At 43.9% G+C, this 20310-nt stretch overlaps 1 protein-coding gene and 1 pseudogene across 4 annotated transcripts in view; both read right to left on the bottom strand.

Moving 5' to 3' along the window:
* Positions 1 to 1582: 1582 nt before the first annotated feature.
* LOC117283981 lies at positions 1583 to 2601 on the bottom strand (annotated as a pseudogene).
* A 4565-nt stretch (positions 2602 to 7166) lies between these two features.
* Positions 7167 to 20310, bottom strand: part of Elapor1 (endosome-lysosome associated apoptosis and autophagy regulator 1) — an 87271-nt gene continuing 74127 nt past the window's right edge. The window contains exons 16-22 of one of the 4 annotated variants that reach the window (XM_010605958.2): positions 18721 to 18901; positions 18316 to 18412; positions 17740 to 17841; positions 16494 to 16620; positions 16236 to 16414; positions 14919 to 15084; positions 7167 to 7203 (exon numbers count right to left, since the gene is read on the bottom strand). In XM_010605958.2, coding sequence (XP_010604260.1) covers positions 7177 to 7203; positions 14919 to 15084; positions 16236 to 16414; positions 16494 to 16620; positions 17740 to 17841; positions 18316 to 18412; positions 18721 to 18901 — 879 coding nt within the window. In that variant the 3' untranslated portion in view covers positions 7167 to 7176. Of the gene's footprint in view, positions 7204 to 12450; positions 13235 to 14918; positions 15085 to 16235; positions 16415 to 16493; positions 16621 to 17739; positions 17842 to 18315; positions 18413 to 18720; positions 18902 to 20310 lie in introns of those variants that run through there. The other 3 variants (XM_010605955.2, XM_010605956.3, XM_010605957.3) reach the window with 3 other exon arrangements.

Below are 20310 nucleotides of genomic sequence, written 5' to 3'. Positions count from 1 at the left end.
TGTTTGCCATTGGTGAACTGGAAGTCTGTCCTTCTGTCTTGCTTAAGTGTTTTCTCATTTTTATTTTTGTTGTCAGACTGTCCTTGGTTTAATCTCTGGGTTATCACCCAAATCTTCGTGATATAATTGCACCCTAGCTTCTGTGTGTCTAATGAGCCACAGACATTCTCATCTTCATAACATCAGAGAAAACAGCTCATCAAATCAACTGCAATGCTTTACCCCAAAGGATACAATCAGCAACACATTAAGATCAAGCACAACCTGGACCCTGACCATCTGTGGTATTCATTAGTCTATCACCCTTAAATCATTGGAATTAAATTGAAATCAAGAAGCAGTCCAGAACATGTCTGCAGTGAACAAAATTTCAATATAGTGTATTTACCATTTAATGGCTCAGACAGAGTGAGGATGCAAGACCCCTGATCTCAGTTAGCTGATGGCTGAACCCCATGATGCTGACTGACCTTGGGCTGCAAGGCCCAGATTGAGTATCCCAACCTTCTGAATGGTTGAATTCCACAACGTTCTATTATAGGTTTCCCACGCCCTTTCTTTAAAGATGTTCAAAGTTGGGAACTCAGAAAAATACCCTTGATGACCACCTCTGCCTCTGCAGAGTGGGTCCAAAGACTGGCACAGTCAGGAGGTCTGAGAGTGTGGGGGGGGGACTTATGGGGGTTCAGGGGTGCCCGCACGGCTACCTTCCCGGTGCTTGAGCGATGGCAGCTGGGTCGGGAGCAGGCGTGGCTCTCCTTCCCGCGGTGGATCGGGGCCCAGGCTACCTCCCGGTGCTTGAGCGGTGGCGGCTCCCGAGACAGCCTTTAACTGACCAGTCTGGGCTAGAACTTGTGATCCTCCTGCTTCTGCCTAGAGCTGAGATCACAGGCGTGTCACCCATCTATTTTATTCCTATTTTACAGTGGGAAAAGCAGAGCCCAATAAGTTCAGTGACTTGTTTACTGTCAGGCATCTAGTCAGATAATCACCTTATCATCCTTAGTGCCAAAAGCAGCTGAGAAATTTTCACCAAATGTGCTTTTGTACTGAATGTTTTTCTTTTCCAGAACTTTTCAAGTTCACCTCTTTGCCAGAATGTCCCTCATTTCCTCCACAACCCGACCATTGTTCCCCAATTATTTGCAAAATCTTTCTCAAATGCTAATTCCTCATTTTGGCATTCTCAATCACCACCGCAAAGCCCTGACTCCCCCTACACCAACCCGCTCCAGTTTCTTTTATTTACCACTTTTATAGACTTTATCCACAGGCAGTCGCCCAGAAAAACACGCTGCTTTGGACTGAAACTATTGGGTGAAACGTCATCCACCACCCCCAGTCAGAGTCCGACACCTCTGTACTCCAGACCTTATGCCAACCTCCTCTTAACTCAATTTTAGTAGATCTATTAAGCACAGCAGGTCATTTTAAAAAAAACATTATTCAGTCTTTGTAATTAAACATTTTAATAACATGAACAATGTTCAGACACAAAATTTGAACTAAGTATGTTTTTTCTAAATACAATTTATGTAATCAAAGCTTTCTGAAAGGCAGGTCCTAGACATATGATCTGTACAAATTTACAGTAATATAGTTCAAAATAAGATTTTCTTCCTATTATGACATGACCATATAATTGTTTTCTGAGTAAAGATAAAGTTAAGACTTAAGGTTATAAACATTTTGGAAGGCAAATAACTTAGTGAAGAAATTACTGTTCATTTAAAATATGTATTATCTCATAACAGACCCCTGAACTTTCAAATTTACAGGCAAGAATACATTTACAACTTAAATGTCCAGGAAAGGCACAAATTTTATTTTTAAAAAGCGGCAAAATTTTGAACCTACCAATTTACTGAAAAAGTCATTGCTTTTATCAGAAACAAACACTTCTCAAGATGTTGGCAGCAAGTCATGCTACAGACACGTTTCATTCAGTTTATTTCTTTCTTAATTATATTCTGGCAAGAGGTGGGCAAAGGATACAGATGAAAAGATGTAGTTACAGATGTAACCTTCTTGGCTGTGGAAGCAGAAGTATTTGATGGACTCTGTAAACTGGTCTCCTCATACACAAACCAAGGATTTTCTTCTCAAAATATCATATTCAGAAAAACCAAAGATCACAGATACATTTAGAAACCCCATACTAGTCACAGAACCAAAACAACACACACCACCGATGACTGTTTACAAGGCAGGAGTTTCTGAACAGTATTGTGCTCTGCACATGCATGAGAGATTTAACCCAGGCCAAAGTGCTCACCAACCACAACAGTAACAACAAAGTCAATCACGGAAAGTGTGCCACTGCCTGGTGCAGGTTGATCTAACCAACACAAAGCAGGAGGGCAGCGATGCAGTTACCAGAATACAAAGAGCGCAAATGTAACACAGACTTGTGCAGGGGAGGAGTAATCTTCTGTGAGAACATGACACTTTCCTGTCACCTCGTGCATTTACACTTGAAGCTCACTGAAATGATGCCTGAGTCACTGAATAGATAACCAAAAGTAGCTGTAACAGTTTCAGCTTCATTAACTTTAGGAAGGCTACTCATGGAATTTCTGTTTGGCCTCCACAGGTGGCAAAAGAAAAGGTGGAAGCAATTTATTTTTGTAATACCACCAAATGCTCTTCCATCTTCATAAATTATGGGTACAGTGTCATCGTTATCAGATATTCGTTCAGCCTACTTTAGCCTGGCTTCTGATTTGACTGGGACATGGAAAAGTGCTTGCTAAAGCCACCAACAACCTCTTGACTGCTTAATGACCTTAATGAAGCCCATTGGCTCCTTGAGAAGGATCAGGTTGATCTGGAAGGCAAACATTCTCTGCCTGAGGTGCTGGACGCTATACTGAGTGCTCCTCACTCCCTTCCTGAAACCCAACCCCGGAGTCCTCCCTGGCTTTTCATCTGTATCCTTTGCAGTATCTTTCATAATAAGCTAGAAAACCATTTCTTTGAGTTCTGTGAGCTCTCCCAGCAAATGAATCAAAACCAAGGAGAGGGCAGTGAGAATCCCACATAGCTGGTCGGTCAGAAGTGTAGGTGATGAACCTACTACTTGCACACAGCATCTGAAGTGGGGGCAGCCCAGTAGAACTGACCCCTGAACGCGTGGGATCTAACACTGTCTCCAGGTAGATAGTGCTGGAATTGAACTGAGTTAGAGGACACCCGGGTGATGTCTACTGGAGAATCTCTTAGCTGTAACATCTTGTCACAGACCCGTTCGATGTTCAGTGTTTTGAGTAGAATGAGAAAAAGTTGGGGGGGTTTGCTTTTGTTTTATGTTCTCTCACACTATTCCTACTTCCCAACAAGCTTCTGCCAAGCCAACTCTGAGATTTAGAACAGGGTTAAAGATAATGAGGAAGCTAACAAGGAGAGACCCTGAGGAAGAATTAGGAAAGTAGGTTGTCTGGTTTTCCCCTTTGGTTCAGCTTGGGTAGGGTGTTAGATTTAAAAGGAGTGGAAGGGTGTGTGTGTGGAATGAAGCCATGTAGTAAGCACACCTCTCCGCCTCTCATTGCCCTCCCCCCATTACATAGTGTGACATTCTTTCTGTTGTTGTGTTGTGGTGTTTAAGTAGGAGTGGAAGGCTGAGTGCTTTATTTGACTGAGTACTGCAAGGTTGCTCTCCAGAAGGACTGTTCCAGTCTAGTCTACAGTCCTGCTAAGAGTTCAAGAAAGGTGCCTCCACCCATCCCCAACTTCTCACCAATGTTCTGCACCATCCAGCTTTCTAACCTTTACCGGAATAATGGGTGAAAAGTGATTGCTCATGGTTGTTTCAATATGAATTTTTCTAACAACTGCTGAGTTTGCACATCTCTTAAATGGCTTGTAGCCTTTTGGATTTCTGTTTTCGTAAGTTGTTCATTCATATTTTTTGCCTGTTTATTTTTCCTGTTGGTATCCTTCCTTTTTTGTTACAGTTGATTTGCAAAGATTCCTGTTACATTTTATTAGGCTCTAACTGGCTTTAGCACATGCTTTTTATGCAAGTTGTGATCTGCTAACTTTAATCCGTTTGCTTCTTTTATTTTGATATAATCAAATTACTGACAATATTAATGTTATTTTACTTTGAGCTTTAAGGCTTTATTTAATACTTCTTCCCACTTTCAGGACACAAAGATATTTTCCTATATTTTCTTCTACTAATTTTCTAGACCTTCTGTTAGGTCTTCCTTCTATCTCGAGTTTATCCTGGTAAGTAATATCAAATAAAGATTCCATTTTTTCCCCAAAGAATGAGCCAGTTTTCTTAAAAGCAGGATGCTGTCTTTGATCTATCTTTATTCCTTCTACTGCCTAGCACAGTATTCAGCCAAGAAATACACGTTGGATCATTGAATTTAAAAAATGTATTTTCAAATTTCTATCTCTGTTGTCATTTAATGGAAATTATTCACCTTATAGCCTATCACTGTAAGTGTAATTGGGCCCAAGAAAGTATTGTGGGCTTTAAAATACCTTCAAAATTGACACCCTCATGACTAAAGTTTAATAATTAAGAGCTGGAGAGCTTAAATTGAAGATTTATTTCCTATTCAGTTGTTCCTGCACCCGGGAGAAGATAAAGGTACTGAAAGGAGTGCAGGTGGGATGGAGGCAACCATTCAACTACCAGTTAAGATGGGAGATTGAAACAAGAAAGAATACTGGCTTTCATTAATTACTTCAATTCACAAAAATACACATATCCTATGTTATCTGAGATCCAGATCTTTACTTTCACTTATCTGTCATACACTCTCAATTCATTTGTCATCTTTTCAATCCTCCCCACTCCATTGAAAACTTCAGGGCCTCATTGCTCACTGGAGGCAAATGACTTTGCTCCCTACTTCACTGAAGACGTTGGGGTCTCCTAACCAAATTCTTTGTTTCACCTCAACACTTCTGTGATTCCTTGGTTTTGGAGACACAAGTTCCCCCTCTCCTTTATAAGACTTAACCTTCCATCTATCTGTTGACTGAATCCTCTTTTTTCCATTTTATGTTTTGTTCTATCAGTTAACTTTTTGTGTGCCGAATTTCCCCCAGCTTTGGTCCCCCCCACTAAACATCCATATTACTCCTAATGGAGAAAAACCTCACTTTGAAACTACCACCCTTGTGTAGTAAATAATATAAATTAGCTTGCTTAACATCTACTCTTCTGTGTCTTTCCCTGTCCCATAAACTGTGGGAGGCTAAAGACTACATTTTCTATCAGGCATGGTGGCACACACAACCCCAGCATTCTGGAGGTTGAGGCAGGAGGATTGCAAGTTCTAGGTCAGCCTGGACGATTTAACAACTTAAGACCCAGTCTCGAATGAAAATATAAAAAAAGAGGCTGCATCCTTGGACAACTAGAAGGAATTTAAAGGTAATAGTGTGGGTCAAAGAAAGCTACCAGACTCTAGGGGATGGGGAGCAAGGAGTATTATCCAGCCTCTCCTTCCACTAAAACTGGGGTGAGGCATCCTTTCTTCCTCCATACTGTATCATATAGGGCAGTGATGGCGAACCTTTTAGAACTTGCAATGATAAAAACAGCCCACTGTGGCACACATGCCACAGGTTCACCACACTGTTACAAGGAGTTGCAATATATGGAATTACTAACTTCAGCAGTAAAAGGAAATTAGTATACTTTCCCATTATTGAATAGCTCTTACATAAGTCATTAAATTTTGTGTTGTGAGCCATGCGTGGGGGTGTGTGCCTGTAACCACACCACTCCAGGAGGTTGAGACAGAAGGATCACAAATTTGAGTCCGGCCTGGCCAACTTAGCAGCTTAACAAGTCTCTGTTTCAAAATAAAAATAGAAAAGGAATGGAGATGTGGCTCAGTGTGAAAGCCCTGAGTTCAATCCCTAGTACAAACCAAAAAAGAAATGTTTTATATTGCCACCCAACATCAGTTTCTTTTCAGTAGCCATTGTTTAGTTAATTAAATTTCTTCTTAAAGTTTAGACCAAATTATGGACTTTTTTTTTTCCTCCAGTACTGAGGATCAAACACGGGGCTTCCAAGTGGTCTACCTTGTAAATACTCTATCGCTGAGCTACATCCCCAGCTTTAGACAAAATATGAAATTTAAATTGTCTTTTTTGCCAGGCCACCCCTTCCTTTACAGGGGCATGGACCTTGGACTTCAGCACTGAGCTACATGTTTAGCCCTTTCTTGGAATTTAATTTTGAGGCAGGGTCTCATTAAATCACCAAGTTTCCCTGGCTGGACTTAAATTTGTGATCTTCCTGCATCAGCTTCCCAGAAGTGTGAGATTATAGACAAGCATGTACCACTACCCCCGCCTTAAATCAGTGATTAGGAAACCTTTAAAATTACATGTTTCCATCGCACCCTGTTAATTTCAAGTATGATTATGTCTGTGGATTGTTGTATTGGGATATTGCACAATATCTACTTGAATTAATAAAAATTAACAACAGAATGCCTATGTGATTAAGGTTCTTTTTGGTGGGGGGGTACCAAGGATCAAACTCAGGTCCTTGCACTTTTGAAGCAGGCAGCAGAACCACTGAGCTAAATCCCCAGCCCTGTGTGATTAAGATTTCACTATTGCATTTCCTGTGGATGAGCCAGGGCTGGCTGAGTGCGATCTGGTAGGAAAAGGAAAGGAAGGGAGGGTGTGTTAGTTACTTTTCTCTTGTTACTGAGACAAAATACCCAACACCCAAAGTTGGAGGGAAAGGGGTATATTTGGCTTACAGTGCATAGAAGTTTTAGTCCATTATCTGCCAACTCCATAGCAGAGGTAATGAACAGGCATAGCAAAGCAGAAACAACATGGTGTACACAAGATAGCAAAGGTTACAAGGGACTTAACAGCGTCTCCCTGCCCTTTTTATTTTATTCAGACTACTTAGGGTGGGCAGCACTCACACCCTTAATCCCAGTGCCCTTAAACCTAGCATTGCATCATGAATCAATACCAGCTTCACACACTCTAGATCAAGGCTGTCACCACATGAAGCTTTAGAGGGACCTCTAGACTCAAACCATAACATTCTGGCCCCGACCTCCCAAAGACTTACATACATTCCTTTACACAAAAGGCATTTAGTCCATCGCTGAGTTGCCAAAGTCCTAACAGTTTCAGCATTGCTGAAAAGTCCAAGTCCAAAGTCTTCTCTGAGATTCAAGGCAAACTCTTAGCTGCAAGCCCCTGTACAAATGAAAAGAAAGTCAAACACTTCAACATTCAATGGCACAAGATAAACATTACCTTTCCAAAAGGTACAAACAGGAGGCTACAAAGGAAAGGGACCAAAGTAAGTCTAGGAGGCCAAACATTACATTCCACAGTTCCACTTCCAGCATCTGAAGTAATCTGTGGCAAGTTGTGAATTTCAGAGAGCTTGGGTGGCTCCACCCCTACAGACTTCTGGTGGTTGTAGCTCCCAATTTTTTTTTCCTTGGGCCCCCTCTGCTACCTCCTTGCAGTTTCCCTCACATGAACCATGCTCCTGGCTTCTCCAAATTTCTGGGGTCTCCACTGTACCCTTCAGCTTCACACACTGCTCTCTCAGGGGCACTCTGCCTGGCCTCCCAGGACATCTGAAATCTGGGTGGAAGCCTTCATGACCCCACAACTCTTGCATTCTGCATGTAACTAAAACCAGCGCCACGTGGATGATGCCAAGGTCTGTCCTAGCTGGAGCAGTGGTAACCAGTCTTCCCTCTCTCTTGGCTGCTGGGGTCCAGTGCTTATGAACCAAATCCCAAGGAATAATTTCCTTAGGCTGCTGCCATTTTGAAACAACTTCCTTAGGCCACCACCATTCTGGAACATGGTGGTCTGGGGCTTCTTTTCAAAGCAAAATATTTTACCTTTACAACTGCAAACAGTGGAGTCCTGCTGCTTCCTGTGATGCTCTCAGGCCATCTTTTTATTCTCCTGTTCCTTCTCAGCAATCGAGATCTCCTCTGCTCTGTATTTGCAGTCTACAGCTTTACTGGAGTTCCCTTTCTAGCCAAACTCAAAATGTCTTCATTCTGCTGGGCTCTTTGCTCTTGATTCTCAAGATAGATATGGCTAAAAGCCCCCAACAGTAGCCATGACACCACCTCAATATTCAACTGCCTTGAAAGCTCTTCAAGATTAGTCCACCACCCCTAATCTTAATCTCAGACAAAGTCTCTGGATATAAACAAAATGCACACAAACTTTCTGCCAAGCCATAAAACACATCATCTGGAGTCCAAAAGCCAATGCAGAAACCTCCCTATCCTGGTCTTTCCAAGTTTTCTGGTCTTCTGAGCTCTGACCAGAATCTCCCATATAGAACAGACGAAGGCATTGCAGCTCTACTTCTTCAGATGGTAACTCCAAATCTTTCAGCAAAGTCTCTGAACATGAGCAAAATGTAGACAAACTTTCTGTCAAGCCACAAGGTACATTTTCTGCAGTCCAGCAGCCAATGCAGTCCTTCTTCCCATCAGAAACCTCCTGAGCCTGGTCTTTCATGGCTTTCTGGTCTTCTGAGTTCTGACCAGAATCATACAAAACAACCTACGGCGTTCCAGTGCTGCTTCTGTAGCCAACATTTCCAGATCTTTCCTGACTCTTCCCCTTCCCACAAGCCAGTCTCAAAGGCACTTGAGTCACATGGTCAAGTAATGTCATGGAAATGACCCCACTTCTCTGGTACCAAATTTCTGCATTAGTTACTTTTCTCTCAGTGTGAGACAAAACACCTGGCCCCAAAAACTAAAGGGGAAGGGGTTTATTTGGCTCACAGTTTGTAGAGGTTTCAGTCCATAATCAGCTGGCTCCAAGTCTGGGATGGCAAACAAGCATGACAGAGGAGAAACAACATGGCATGTACAAGGCAGCAAAGGTTACAAGGGACTTAACAGCATCTCCCTGCCCTTTTTATTTTATTCAGACTACTTAGGGTGGGCAGCACTGACACCCTTAACCCTAGTGCCCTTGGTCCTACCATTGCATCATGAATCAATTCCAGCATCACACATTCTAGATCAAGCCTACGACCACACAAGGCTTTGGAGGGACATCTAGACCCAAAGCATAACAGAGGGGCAGAGGCAGAGCAGGGAGCATGTGCTTAGGAAGGCAGCATTACTGAAGTCTAGGCAATGTGGGACAAAGTGTACAGGATGGGCCACATTACTGGAATTTCTCTCTCTCTCTTATAAGGGGCACAGTGCCTGCACAGGCTGTCCTGAGAGCTGTGTGACTAGACTTGACACACAAGTACCAAATGGATGCATTTCCTTCTCTACTTGCCTTTTTAGAATTTGGGCTTTATCTTATAAGCAGGGGTGCTATTCAGAATATTAAACTGCTATTACCACTCAGGTATGGCTCAGTCAAAGCAGATGTGTGTTATGAACAACACCCTGTAGTACAGATGAGTATGTACCCTGCTGGTGCCTGGTCCCGTCTGCTAGCAATAGCAAACTGTCAGAGACTTTTGCACATTTGAATGCCATCAGATCTGTGTTAAAGACTCTGGCTGGAGAAGAGAGGGTTGACTACAAAAGTGGGAGGGACTGGAGGAGGAGAGGTCTGGAGGCTAAAATTACCCACAGACTCCCATTTAGACCACCTGGTGCTAGGTGCTATTCACCAAAAGGCCCCAACACACCAGCTGAGATAATTATTTTTGGAAGACAAGTGCCCTCAGTTTGAGGGAAAATATTGAACCAAGACAATCCAGAAACAGGGCCGGGGGTTTTGCTCAGTGGTCTGCCACCTGCTTCGCAAGCAGAAGGACCCCAGTTTGATCCATGGTTTGATCCCAAGACAATCCAGAAACCTTGGGAAGCGGTAGATCCCTGTTATCTTCTAGGATTTTCTTTACATCTAATCTGCAATAATCCGCTTCCTGCTCCAAAAAGCTGACTGTACTTGTACTTGTGGATATGTTACTGCGTGACTGGCTTTGTGCCATGGGAGAAGTGTACACTGAGAGGGAAGGGAGCGAGCGCGCCAAGTGCTTTGTGGGTTGCCTCGTTTGCCCCTCACTCAATCTCAGAGTCATTAGATGCGTTTTATTATTGTGGAAACTGAGGCTTTGTTCACTGACTGACTTCTTGGTCAAAAGGTGGCAAGAGACTTCTCTACTGGGACCACGTTCTCTGAAGTCTCTGCCTCCTTCTCTTCCTTTCAGGCTTCAAGGACACTTAGCACTCCCACCCACTCATCCAGCAACCCCACTGTGTTCAAGAAGAACAACACAAAAGGTACATTTTTATTCCATAGCCCCAAAAATGTGACATGCCAATAACCATCCTCTAATATAAACTATACATGTTTAGAATACAGACTAAAAAGGAAATCCAACCAGTCCTGATGAGAAGAAAAAAAAATTGACTTCACAAAACTGAAAAATCTGTTACAAAGTCTATTGTATAAATATATTCCATCTTACCTTTAATATAGAGTCAGACCAAAAAAATAATGTTTTCTTGGCATAACAAATCCTCAGGTCCTTGAATATACCACGATCTTCATTTGTATTCCCACGTGAATATAGGTGTCAACTACAGAATAAAAGTTACTTTTGTGTCCTAGGACTCTAGGTAACCAAATGAGATTTAAATATTTTGTCTCTTGGGCTGGGGATTTAGCTCAGTGGTTCCACCACCTGCCTTATAAGCGCAAGAACCCGAGTTCAATCCCTGGTACCAAAACAACAACAACAACAACAAAACAGATCCCAATCATAAATATTTTATCTCTTGATCCTACGCTGTCTTCCTCAATATCTTGTACAAACCACTGCAGTTCTGGGTCAAGAGCTAAAGCCTTTCTCCTACAGCAGATCTAACATGTGTCGGTTCTAAAATGGGATAGGGGTGTGATTCAGTTGCAGGATACTTGCCTAGCAAGTGTAGAATGAGTAACAACAACAGCAACAACAAAAAATGAATGTACACTAAAAGCCACTGAATTATATATTTTAAAGGGGCAAGTATGAACTATATCTCAACAAAGCTCCTTCGAATCTAAAGCGTACCATTTTCTAGAGGAACAAAGGGTGACCCCCTTCCCTTAGAAATCAGCCCAATAAAAAGCAGATCTTTAAAGCACTATACTAAATCAATGAAGTTTCAGCTTGTTCTGGGGACATTCAGTTTTGAGGTAGCAGAAAAAAGAAGTTAGAGGGATAAACTTTTTCTAGAATAATGTAAGGACCTTCAATGGCCTTTGTCACAAAAGGCAGCTGTTTAGAGAAAAGTAACTACCCAGGTGTTGTGGAGGCTGCAGAAGTGTAGGCTGGAGTTCAGGGCTACATGTATACACCTGTGCCCCACCGGGGCAATTCCATCATAGCCACCAGTTCTGAGATCTGATTACCACAGAAGAGGGAGATCTGGTTATCCAAGAAAAGCACCCACCTGGGAATGATGGTGCACACCTATAATCCCAGGACTCAGGAGGTTTCGAGAGGAGGATCACCATGAGTTGGAGCCCAGCCTGGACTACACAGTGAGTTCAAGACCAGCCTGGACTACATAGTGTGTTCAAGACTAGTCTGGACTACACAGTGAGATCCTGTCCCCAAAAAAAAAAAAAAAAAAGACATCTAGATTTATTGAGCCAAGGAAACTTCCTGCCATTGGTGATATTGATGGCCAGAAGTTATAACAGGGCTCCTCTTCCCACTGACTTTCATAAGACCGTTGCCAGGTCAGTGATAGCTAATCAGATGTGCAAACCACTTTGTTGGCAAACCGCTGAGAAATGTCTCTCCATTCTATTCTGACCATCTGGTCACCAAATGGTCAATAGAAAAGGGGCACAGGTACAAACCATGGGCAACTGGGGCTGATTATTCTAGCCTGATACGGGAAGACTTTTCAGTGGTAGAAAGAAAAAAGAAATTAAAAGTCTTGCTGTGGTTTTACCATTCTAAATACTTCAAGTTTACAGATTATAATTAGAATGAAAAGGAGAAAGGGGTGGAGAGGACACACATTCTAGTCACTTTTCAAAAAGTGCATGTTGCCAGAAAGGAGGGCCATAACTCTGTAGATTTTAGTGCACAAAGGAAATGAGAACATGTAAAACAGAAGTACAGGAACTTAGAAGTGAGACGCACCCCAGTTTAGTGAATACCTTGTTAAACTCCCTTAGTCTTGCCTCCCGGAAGACAGGTCTGGTTCTGCTGCTGGGGTATGGGCTTGAGTTTCAATTCCCTTTATGGCCAGCCTAGAAGTTATTCCGTGGCTGAGCAAACAGGTTGAGGTCAGAAGCAAGTATCATGACTGCCTCAGGTCTGTGCCACTGTGGGCTGGAGCCCTAGTACAGCCCCATTAAAACCTTGGCCTCTTGTGTTTTTAGTGTCATAGGGAGATAAACATAAGTAAGTAAATAAATAAGAGAATAATAGTAATAATATTAATAAATAAAAGAATAATAGATCCACCAGGACTTTGGCATTTTCTTGATAAACACTGTCCTTTGGCTTTAGTAAGAATATATTTATTACTTACTTAAGAGAACACAATGAGGTACCTGTTTATAAAACAAAACAAAAACCCCTTCTTTCTTGCCTCTCTTTGTGCTTATCATGGCTCTTCTTTCCCAGGTTGTCTTCAGCTTGCCCTGTGACTGTCCGTTGCCTCAGTTTGAGTGGACTGTCCAGGGGAAGTAAATCCAGGCTTCCATAAAGATCACCTGTCTGAGAACCCCAGCCTCCCACTCACCCAGTCTGTCCTCTGAAGAGATCCTGAGCTGAGGGAATATAACCAGGAAAACTCCCAGCTGTTCCTGCCCTTCAGTGAGTTGCTTTATACTTAAGAGAGAAATATTTTCACCCCAGAGCTATATGAGTTATGGCAGAGGAGGCTATGGCTCTGGTGGATGGACCATTTTTAGGAAACAAGATGCAAGCAAGGGAATAATATACAAAGTGTGGGTATATTTGGTAGGTTTGAGGCAAGCAAAAAAGGAGGCTTGGGTACTCTATTAAAAAACAAAGGTCTGAAATTCAAAGTTCTTCTAATAAGGCCACAATGAACAGATTTCCAGCAGTGGGTATTGCAGGATGCCGGCACCCAAATCGCCCAGGCTTGCAGAGTGTTACACCAAGGTGAGGAGGTGGGTGAGGCAGACGGGCACCTCTCACAGGTCCATGTCTGGGCCTCCTGAGGATGTCTTCAGTGGCACTGAGTCGAATCCGTCAGGAGTCCTCTGAAAGAGAGATGGTGACAGGAGCTGGCTGCTGCACAAGGTGGGGATGGGGTTGGAGGACAGAGAGGAGAAATGGAAAATAGGTGACAGAAGGAACCCTTGTGGAATCCCAGTTTCCAGTGGCTTTGTGGAAACACAGAAATGAGACGCTCCTATTCTTGCTCCCTTCAGGTTCAGTCAGAAAATAAGAAAAATCTTAAAGATTCCCTGCTTAGCATCTTTGCTGTATTCTATAAATCCCATTGGTTAAAAAACAAAACAAGGTCTGAAGAGGCCAAGGGAGTCACTCCGGCATGCCAGGTCAAAGGAAGCAGCTTCAGTAATCTAACACCTAACGCCAGCCACCCTCTCTCCACCATGTCTCACGTCTTCGCCTCCCTTGCACCACTCCCCACCCACACCTGTTTGGATGAACTGGTTCCCTTCAATAGTAGACGTGGGTCCAGATGGCAGGGCTGCAGCAGCCCTGAGGAATTGTTTGGATGCTCTGTGCTGGCCCCATGCCCAGTGACAGTAGTGTCTGAATTGCGTTTATGAGCTTCACACTCACTCATCGCCCACGCAGCCAACTCTCCCGGCTCAGAATTGCTCATTGGTGAACACCTTAGACTCAGTTATGACTCAGCTCCCACAGGATCCAGCCAAGACACTTAGGGGACAGCACCCTCCACTGGTGAAAAGACAGCCTCACTTCTGTCAGAAGTCAATCTTAGAGATGACCTCCCCTCCCACACACACTCACCTAAGAAAAAAGAAAGGGGTAGCGATGATTGCTACAACATGGGTGATTCCATACTCCTGCTGGAATTTAAAAGGCCCACACAGTCCACCAAGTGGAGTGCATGGTGGGAGAGAGGACCTGGTCACACGCACCTGGGACCCCAGGGAAAAAGATATTGTGACATAGAGAAGGTAGAAGTGGAGAAGGTGGAATTTTCAGGTGAGGTACAGAAGAGTGGGGGGAGCCGGGAGCAGAGCAGTGGTGCCTGTACAGGGCAAGGCCATTCAGGGTCCTAGGAGTTGTATCTCAGACCCTCCAATCTGACCTCAGTGCACTGACCTCCTACTGCGGGGGACTGAAATGCTGATTATGCCCAAAGCAGGCTGTAAGCAGGGCAGGCTATGAAGAGTTAACCCCACAATTGGCTTGTTTTGAGAAATGAGTCTGGCCAAAGCCTATGTGCCTGGGTTAGAGTAACTTGCACCCAAATTCCATTCCCACAACTAAAAACTTCTGAACTAGAAGGACAGTGTTTTAATTATGATCATTTATTTTCTCTATTTTGCTCCTAATTCAAGAATGCTTTGTTTTGTCCTTTGTGAGTCTTGCTTACGTTACTTTCCATTGAAACTGAAAGACATGATTGAGCATCCTTGAACATATTCCTGCCCTTGCACATAGCTTATCTTTACCCCAGTTTATGATGATGATGATGATGATGATGATGACCATGATGATTTTTGATACCAGGTATCAAACGTGGGTCCTTGAGCTTGCAAAGCAGGTGGTAGAACCTCTGAGCTAAATCCCCAGCCCTCCAGTTGATTAATAAAAATAAGTGGCTTGGATAGACCATCACCTTTGTCAATTGCACTGGCATTGGTTGTCCTGGCACCGTTTTCTGTCTCCCTCAATTGTGCTTTGTTTTTTTTTGTTTTTCCTCAAGCTTGTGTCATATACTGGAACCTAACTGCTGGGGTCTCCAGTACCCTACCTTGGAGGTAAATGATTTGATCTTCCCAAAGAGAGACTTCTTGCTGGTGAAAATGAGATCATCTTCCACATCTTCACCTTCCATGATGGCACAACTATCAGCTGCTGGGAGGTCGCAGTCCTTAAGAGTAGCATTTATCACTAATTTGGAGTACTTGTATTCCAGTCTGTGAAATGAGGATAGAAAGACAAGACTCCGAATTTGGAAATAAGGAGGAAAAGAAGAGAGAGATTGGGCTATGAACAGATTCTCCCATGTTGTGGGTGAGGAAACTGAATCATAACAAAACAGTATTAGGGCTGGGCATGCAGAAGGGATGTTGGCTGCCAGTTTGGTGATCTTTTTTCTTTTTTGGTACTGGGGATCGAACTCAGGTCCTTGTGCTTGCGAGGCAGGCGCCGGAACCACTGAGCTAAATCCACAGCCCTGATCTTTTTTCTTTAAGGCTGGCTGTTTTTGTGATTTTGTAACTTAGTGGATATATTGAAATCATAAAGCCATTATTTGCATTTTTTGTTATTTTGTTTTTTCAGTGTGGGGGATTGAATCAGGACCTCACATGTGCTAGGCAAGAACTCTACCACTAAGCTACATCCCAAGCCCCCTTTTAACTTTTACTTTGCAACAAGGTCTTGCTATGTAGCCCTCACTGGCCCTGAACTTGTGGTCCGCCTGCCTCATCCTCCTGAATAGCTGTGATTACAGACATATGTCCCCATGCCTGGCTAACAAACTCTTCTTCCTCCTCTTCCTGCTCCTCTTTCTCCTACTTCTCCTCCTCCTTCTGGAGGAGACTGAACCTAGGGGCCTGTTCAGACTAGGCAAGGGCTCTACCACTGAGCTACATCCACCATTAAGCTACATCCCAATACAGCCCTGTATGGTTACACTGGCCTGTAACTCTCCGTCCTCCCACCTCAGCCTCCAAAGTGTTGGGATTCATATTCCCTCACTTTCTCTCTCCCTCCATCCCTCTTCTTCTCCTCCCTCTCTGGTGCTGGGGACTGAACCCAGGGTTTCTTCATGGGGACTTAACCAGGGTTTCTTGCATGCTAGGAAAACCCTCTACCACAGAACTACACTCCCAGCTGAAGAATATTCTTTTCTTTTGTGCATCTAACAGTCATTTATACACTGCCACCTGGTACCATCCCTGCTCAAGAGTGAGGATAATCAAAGCATAACCTGGGTAAGTGGTCCAACAAGCCTCTGGCCTGTGGCCAACTCCACAGAAAAGCCCCACGAACTTGTACTTTCAAATGTTCTCCCTGCTCAATGATCCCACCCCACCTACCCTCCCAATACCCCACCACGTACTTTTGATTCTTTTTCCAAAAGTAGCAAGTCAGGACAGTGAGTAGGATGGCACTACAGGTGCCTGCAGAGATACCCACTTTCAGCCAGAAATCTATCGTCTTGCAGATGGTGACTTTCTGCTCAGGTAGGGAGATGCCACCAGAGCATATCTTCGGTTCACGCCACACGTAAGTGCTCTTCTGTTGGGAAGGAAAACAAGGAACTCAGAGCTCATATCCTTTCCTCTCCTAGGAAGTCCCCAATCAGAGGGCAACCTACCTGGATCCCAGCCACACAGCTGCTGACGAAAGTGTGGTAGTCAGCATCTGAGCAAAGCGGACAAGCAGCCATGCTCTCCCACAGGAAGTGGAAGTTACAGCCGTCGCAGGTCCCATCAGAGCACGTGCTAGCAAAGCAGCAAAAAGACAGCTCACTTGCCTGACAGGTGGAGAAGATCCGCCAGGGCCTGGTTGCTTTTATCACTTGCCCGATTCATCTTCTCTCTGCCCAAAATGCCCCACAGGATCCTCCCAACTAGTTCTTAACACAATTTCCCTGATTTTCTTCCTGTTTATGTTTTTTGCTAAGATCAGATGAGAGCCAATGTAGCTGTGGGAGCTTTAGCGTGGCTGCCCCATCACCCCCTCAGAGGCTCCTGTCTTCCCCATGGACATGTGACATTTTTCGATAGCCACTTTGATACTGCTTCCTGGGGGTGGGATTGGGGTTAAGGTGGAGGTAAGGGAGGACGTCTGCTTTGCACTTCACTGTGGTGTTTACGATGGCAAGAACGGTGATTTTATGCTATGACACCACTGCTAGAGCAAGAGCTCCACTTTGTCCCTCAGCTCCCTGATCAGTGGTTTCCAAGCAGCATTTCCCAAACTGGGCTCCTCAAAGTACCAGTGCCCACCAAGGTTAGTTGGCATTATGTGAGAACAAAAAGAGGGAGTGCTAGTCTGTGATCTATTCATTTGAAAGTTCTTGATCCAGTGCACTGAGCTGTTAAACTCAGAATGGCATCTCTATCCTAAGAGATTCCTAGAGTTCCGAAATATTTACTAATCTTGATAATGGCCTTAGTCTCCAAGAAAACTACCGAGTCTCTTTGTTTCATTTAGCTTTTAAAATAATTCTCTGAGGGAATTTAAGATTATGCTCACTTTACAGGTAAGAAAATAAGAGCCCTAGAGAATATGAGGAATGAATCCATGGCAACATAGCTAGTAAATGGAGCTGCTGATGATCAAATCTGGCTGTCAGACAAAACTGTTGTTAGCCACCCCACTATGCCACTGCCATCATAATGGTCTGGGCATGCTAGGGAAGCTTTGCCTCTTCCGTCAGTTCCATTCTTCCTATCTGAAGATGGAGGATTTGGGGCTGTGACACTACTCCCAAGAATCCATTAATGAATCTCAAACTATTTGTCTGTTTTGCTTTTTTTCAGTAATCTCTGGCTCTTGAGCTAGAAGACCAGTGAAGGGAGACTGTGGCCTTAGCGGCACCCCTTAGTAAGGATTACCGTGGTAGTGACAGGCTTCCAGGAGCAATTTTCAGTGGATTGCATCTGAGGCGGATGGTGGTTGATCTTCCAGAACTGCAGGACTGGGTCACATCATTGGACCTGCAGAGAAAGCCAGCCCCAAAGGGGGAAATATCACCCCACTGTGTTATTAGAGAGCCATTAAGTGAAGTCAATATGGAATAATTCCCTCTCTGGGCAAGTCAGGACCTGGACCCGACCCTGATACACAGGATTTGGTCTATTTATGGAGAGAGGGATAGGATGATCTGGTCAAGGAGGAAGAGCCCTGGCCAAGGAGAGGCAAGGCTAGTAGACACTAGACCCTCCTTAGCATGGGAGAGAAGTCTATGTAGATCTTCTAGTATTTCCCGGGCCTCCAGGGCAGACCCACCGCAGTAAAACCCAAACAGCTGGGATCAGGGACCAACCAGCCTTTACTCATGACTTGCCAGATCTGCTAGACCTCAGACATGTTCTAGTTTGACAGTGGGATTTGGCTAGAGGGAGGGATGGGATAGAAATTGTGGAAGAGTCCTGGGTTTCATTTGCATTAGGCTGGCCTCTCATCTTCACCTAAAAAAGAAGATCACATCTGGTATCCCCAAGATCTCTGGGTGGAAAAGTTCAGCTGGGGAGGTGATTCCATCCAGAGTCATATCTGTTGACACCCCTGCAAAAGTAGAACTCCGAATTAGCTCTCAGTATTAGTGTTAGCTCAAAACTACTTTAATTCTTTCTCTACCTGTCAATATCCAGCTTACTTCAACTCATCATGTCCCTGAATGGCTCATGAAACTGAACCAAAGGTTTATCAAAGGCACCCAGAGCAACAGACACACACGATGGGACAGAAAATGGCCCCCGATGAAGGCTTCCTTGGCCTGGCAGTCTCACTCTTTCTTAAACACACACACACACACACACACACACACACACACATGCACACTCAAATGAGCCCGGAGCAGCCGGGTTACTCACCAACAAGTCGGTCCGCAAGGCTGACAGGCTGCGAGGATACCCCGGCCTTGTACCCTGTCACCTCTGAGGGGATGATGACCGACTGGCAGACGTAGGCCGTGATGGATTTGGAGAAACCCGACTCACCCTCAGGGATCCGGAGGTCAGTGACATTGTCGGTGCACACGGACATTTTTTTACCCTGGTTGGGGATGGGGCAGGGAGAAAGTGTGGGAAGAAGCAATGGTCACAGAGGAATTTCCAAAAAAGGACAGGGAGTTATTTTTTTTTTTTCACATCTAAAAGTTTAGCCTTCCCAATGGTATGTTACAGTGGAATGATTCAACCCACATCTAATGACAAGACATTTATATTTTTTTAAAAAAACTAAAAACAAGGCCTAATGTGTCTGAGCTTTTGGAACTCTGGTTCAGGGGTCCCCAACATTTTTCTATTTTCTTACAGTCACCTGCGAATTCTCTGTGAGGAAGGTTGTAAGGTTGCAGTCCTAATCTAACAGCCCCACCAAGTAAGGGTTCTTCTTTATCTTAATTCATTTTTTTAGAAAACATGTAACTCATCTCAGAAGCTAGTAAAATTTATTTGAACATCTGGCCTGATTCACATTCCTTGTGTCTCCCCCAGTGATTCTACCATGTTTATTTCCGAAGCACTATCCAAACAGAGACTTCTAGGGGTTAAAACAGGACCCCTACCCACCTGCCACCTCACCCCGGGTGCCGGGGATTGAACTCAGGACCTTGCGCTTGCCAGGTGCCAGGTAGGTGAAGTGCCACCAACTATATCCCCCGCCCCCTTCCATTTTTAAAAGAAGATATTATAGGGTCAGTAGCACAGTACCTGCCTAGCCAGTGTGAGGCCCTGAATTCTATTCCCCGGGGAGATGGGGGACGGAGGGCACACATGGAGGGGAGGGGGGTTGCTTCTCCACTGGTCTTTAACAATCACACCATGTAGAAATCTGAAAGAAGGTAGGAACCAGCTTTTTTCTTACACTTTTATGATAGAGGAAATATTTGTCCCTTCAAGATTGTTAATAGGCTTATGGAATGTCAATACATAACTTGTTTGCTAATATAAAATCATTTGTTCAATATTTTAAATTTAAGTGGACTATTTACTTATTTATTTGTTTTGGTACCGAGGATCAAACTCAGGTCCTTGAGCTTGTGGACTAAGTATAGAAAGCGTAACATTTATAGCGTTATACATTTTATTACAAATGGAGGTCAATCTGGCATCCATTTGCTTTTTCTACATTTTTTAATTTTTGGGGGGGTATTGGGGATCGAACTCCAGACCTTGCACTTGTGAGGCAGGCAGCAGAACCACTGAGCTAAATCCCCAGCCCCTTGCTTCTTCTAGATTTTTGAAGATGAAGAACTGGAGAGCAGAAAGAATACTGTACATTGTAATAAAACAGTCTTTGAACTGAAGACCTGTAGTGTGACTATACACAGTATTTCCGAAAAGATCAAAGGAGCCAAAAAAGAAAATTAAGGCCAGGGATTTAGCTCAGCGGTTCGGTGGCCTGACTTGCAAGCACAAGGACCGGAGTTCAATCCCCAGTACCAAAAAAAAAAAAAAAAA

The sequence above is a fragment of the Fukomys damarensis genome, unplaced genomic scaffold, assembly GCF_012274545.1.
Source record: "Fukomys damarensis isolate Sample0158 unplaced genomic scaffold, DMR_v1.0_HiC HiC_scaffold_33, whole genome shotgun sequence".
Taxonomy (NCBI): Eukaryota; Metazoa; Chordata; class Mammalia; order Rodentia; family Bathyergidae; genus Fukomys; species Fukomys damarensis.
Note: the sequence above shows the minus strand (reverse complement) of the source record. Positions and strands in the feature narration are given on the sequence as shown.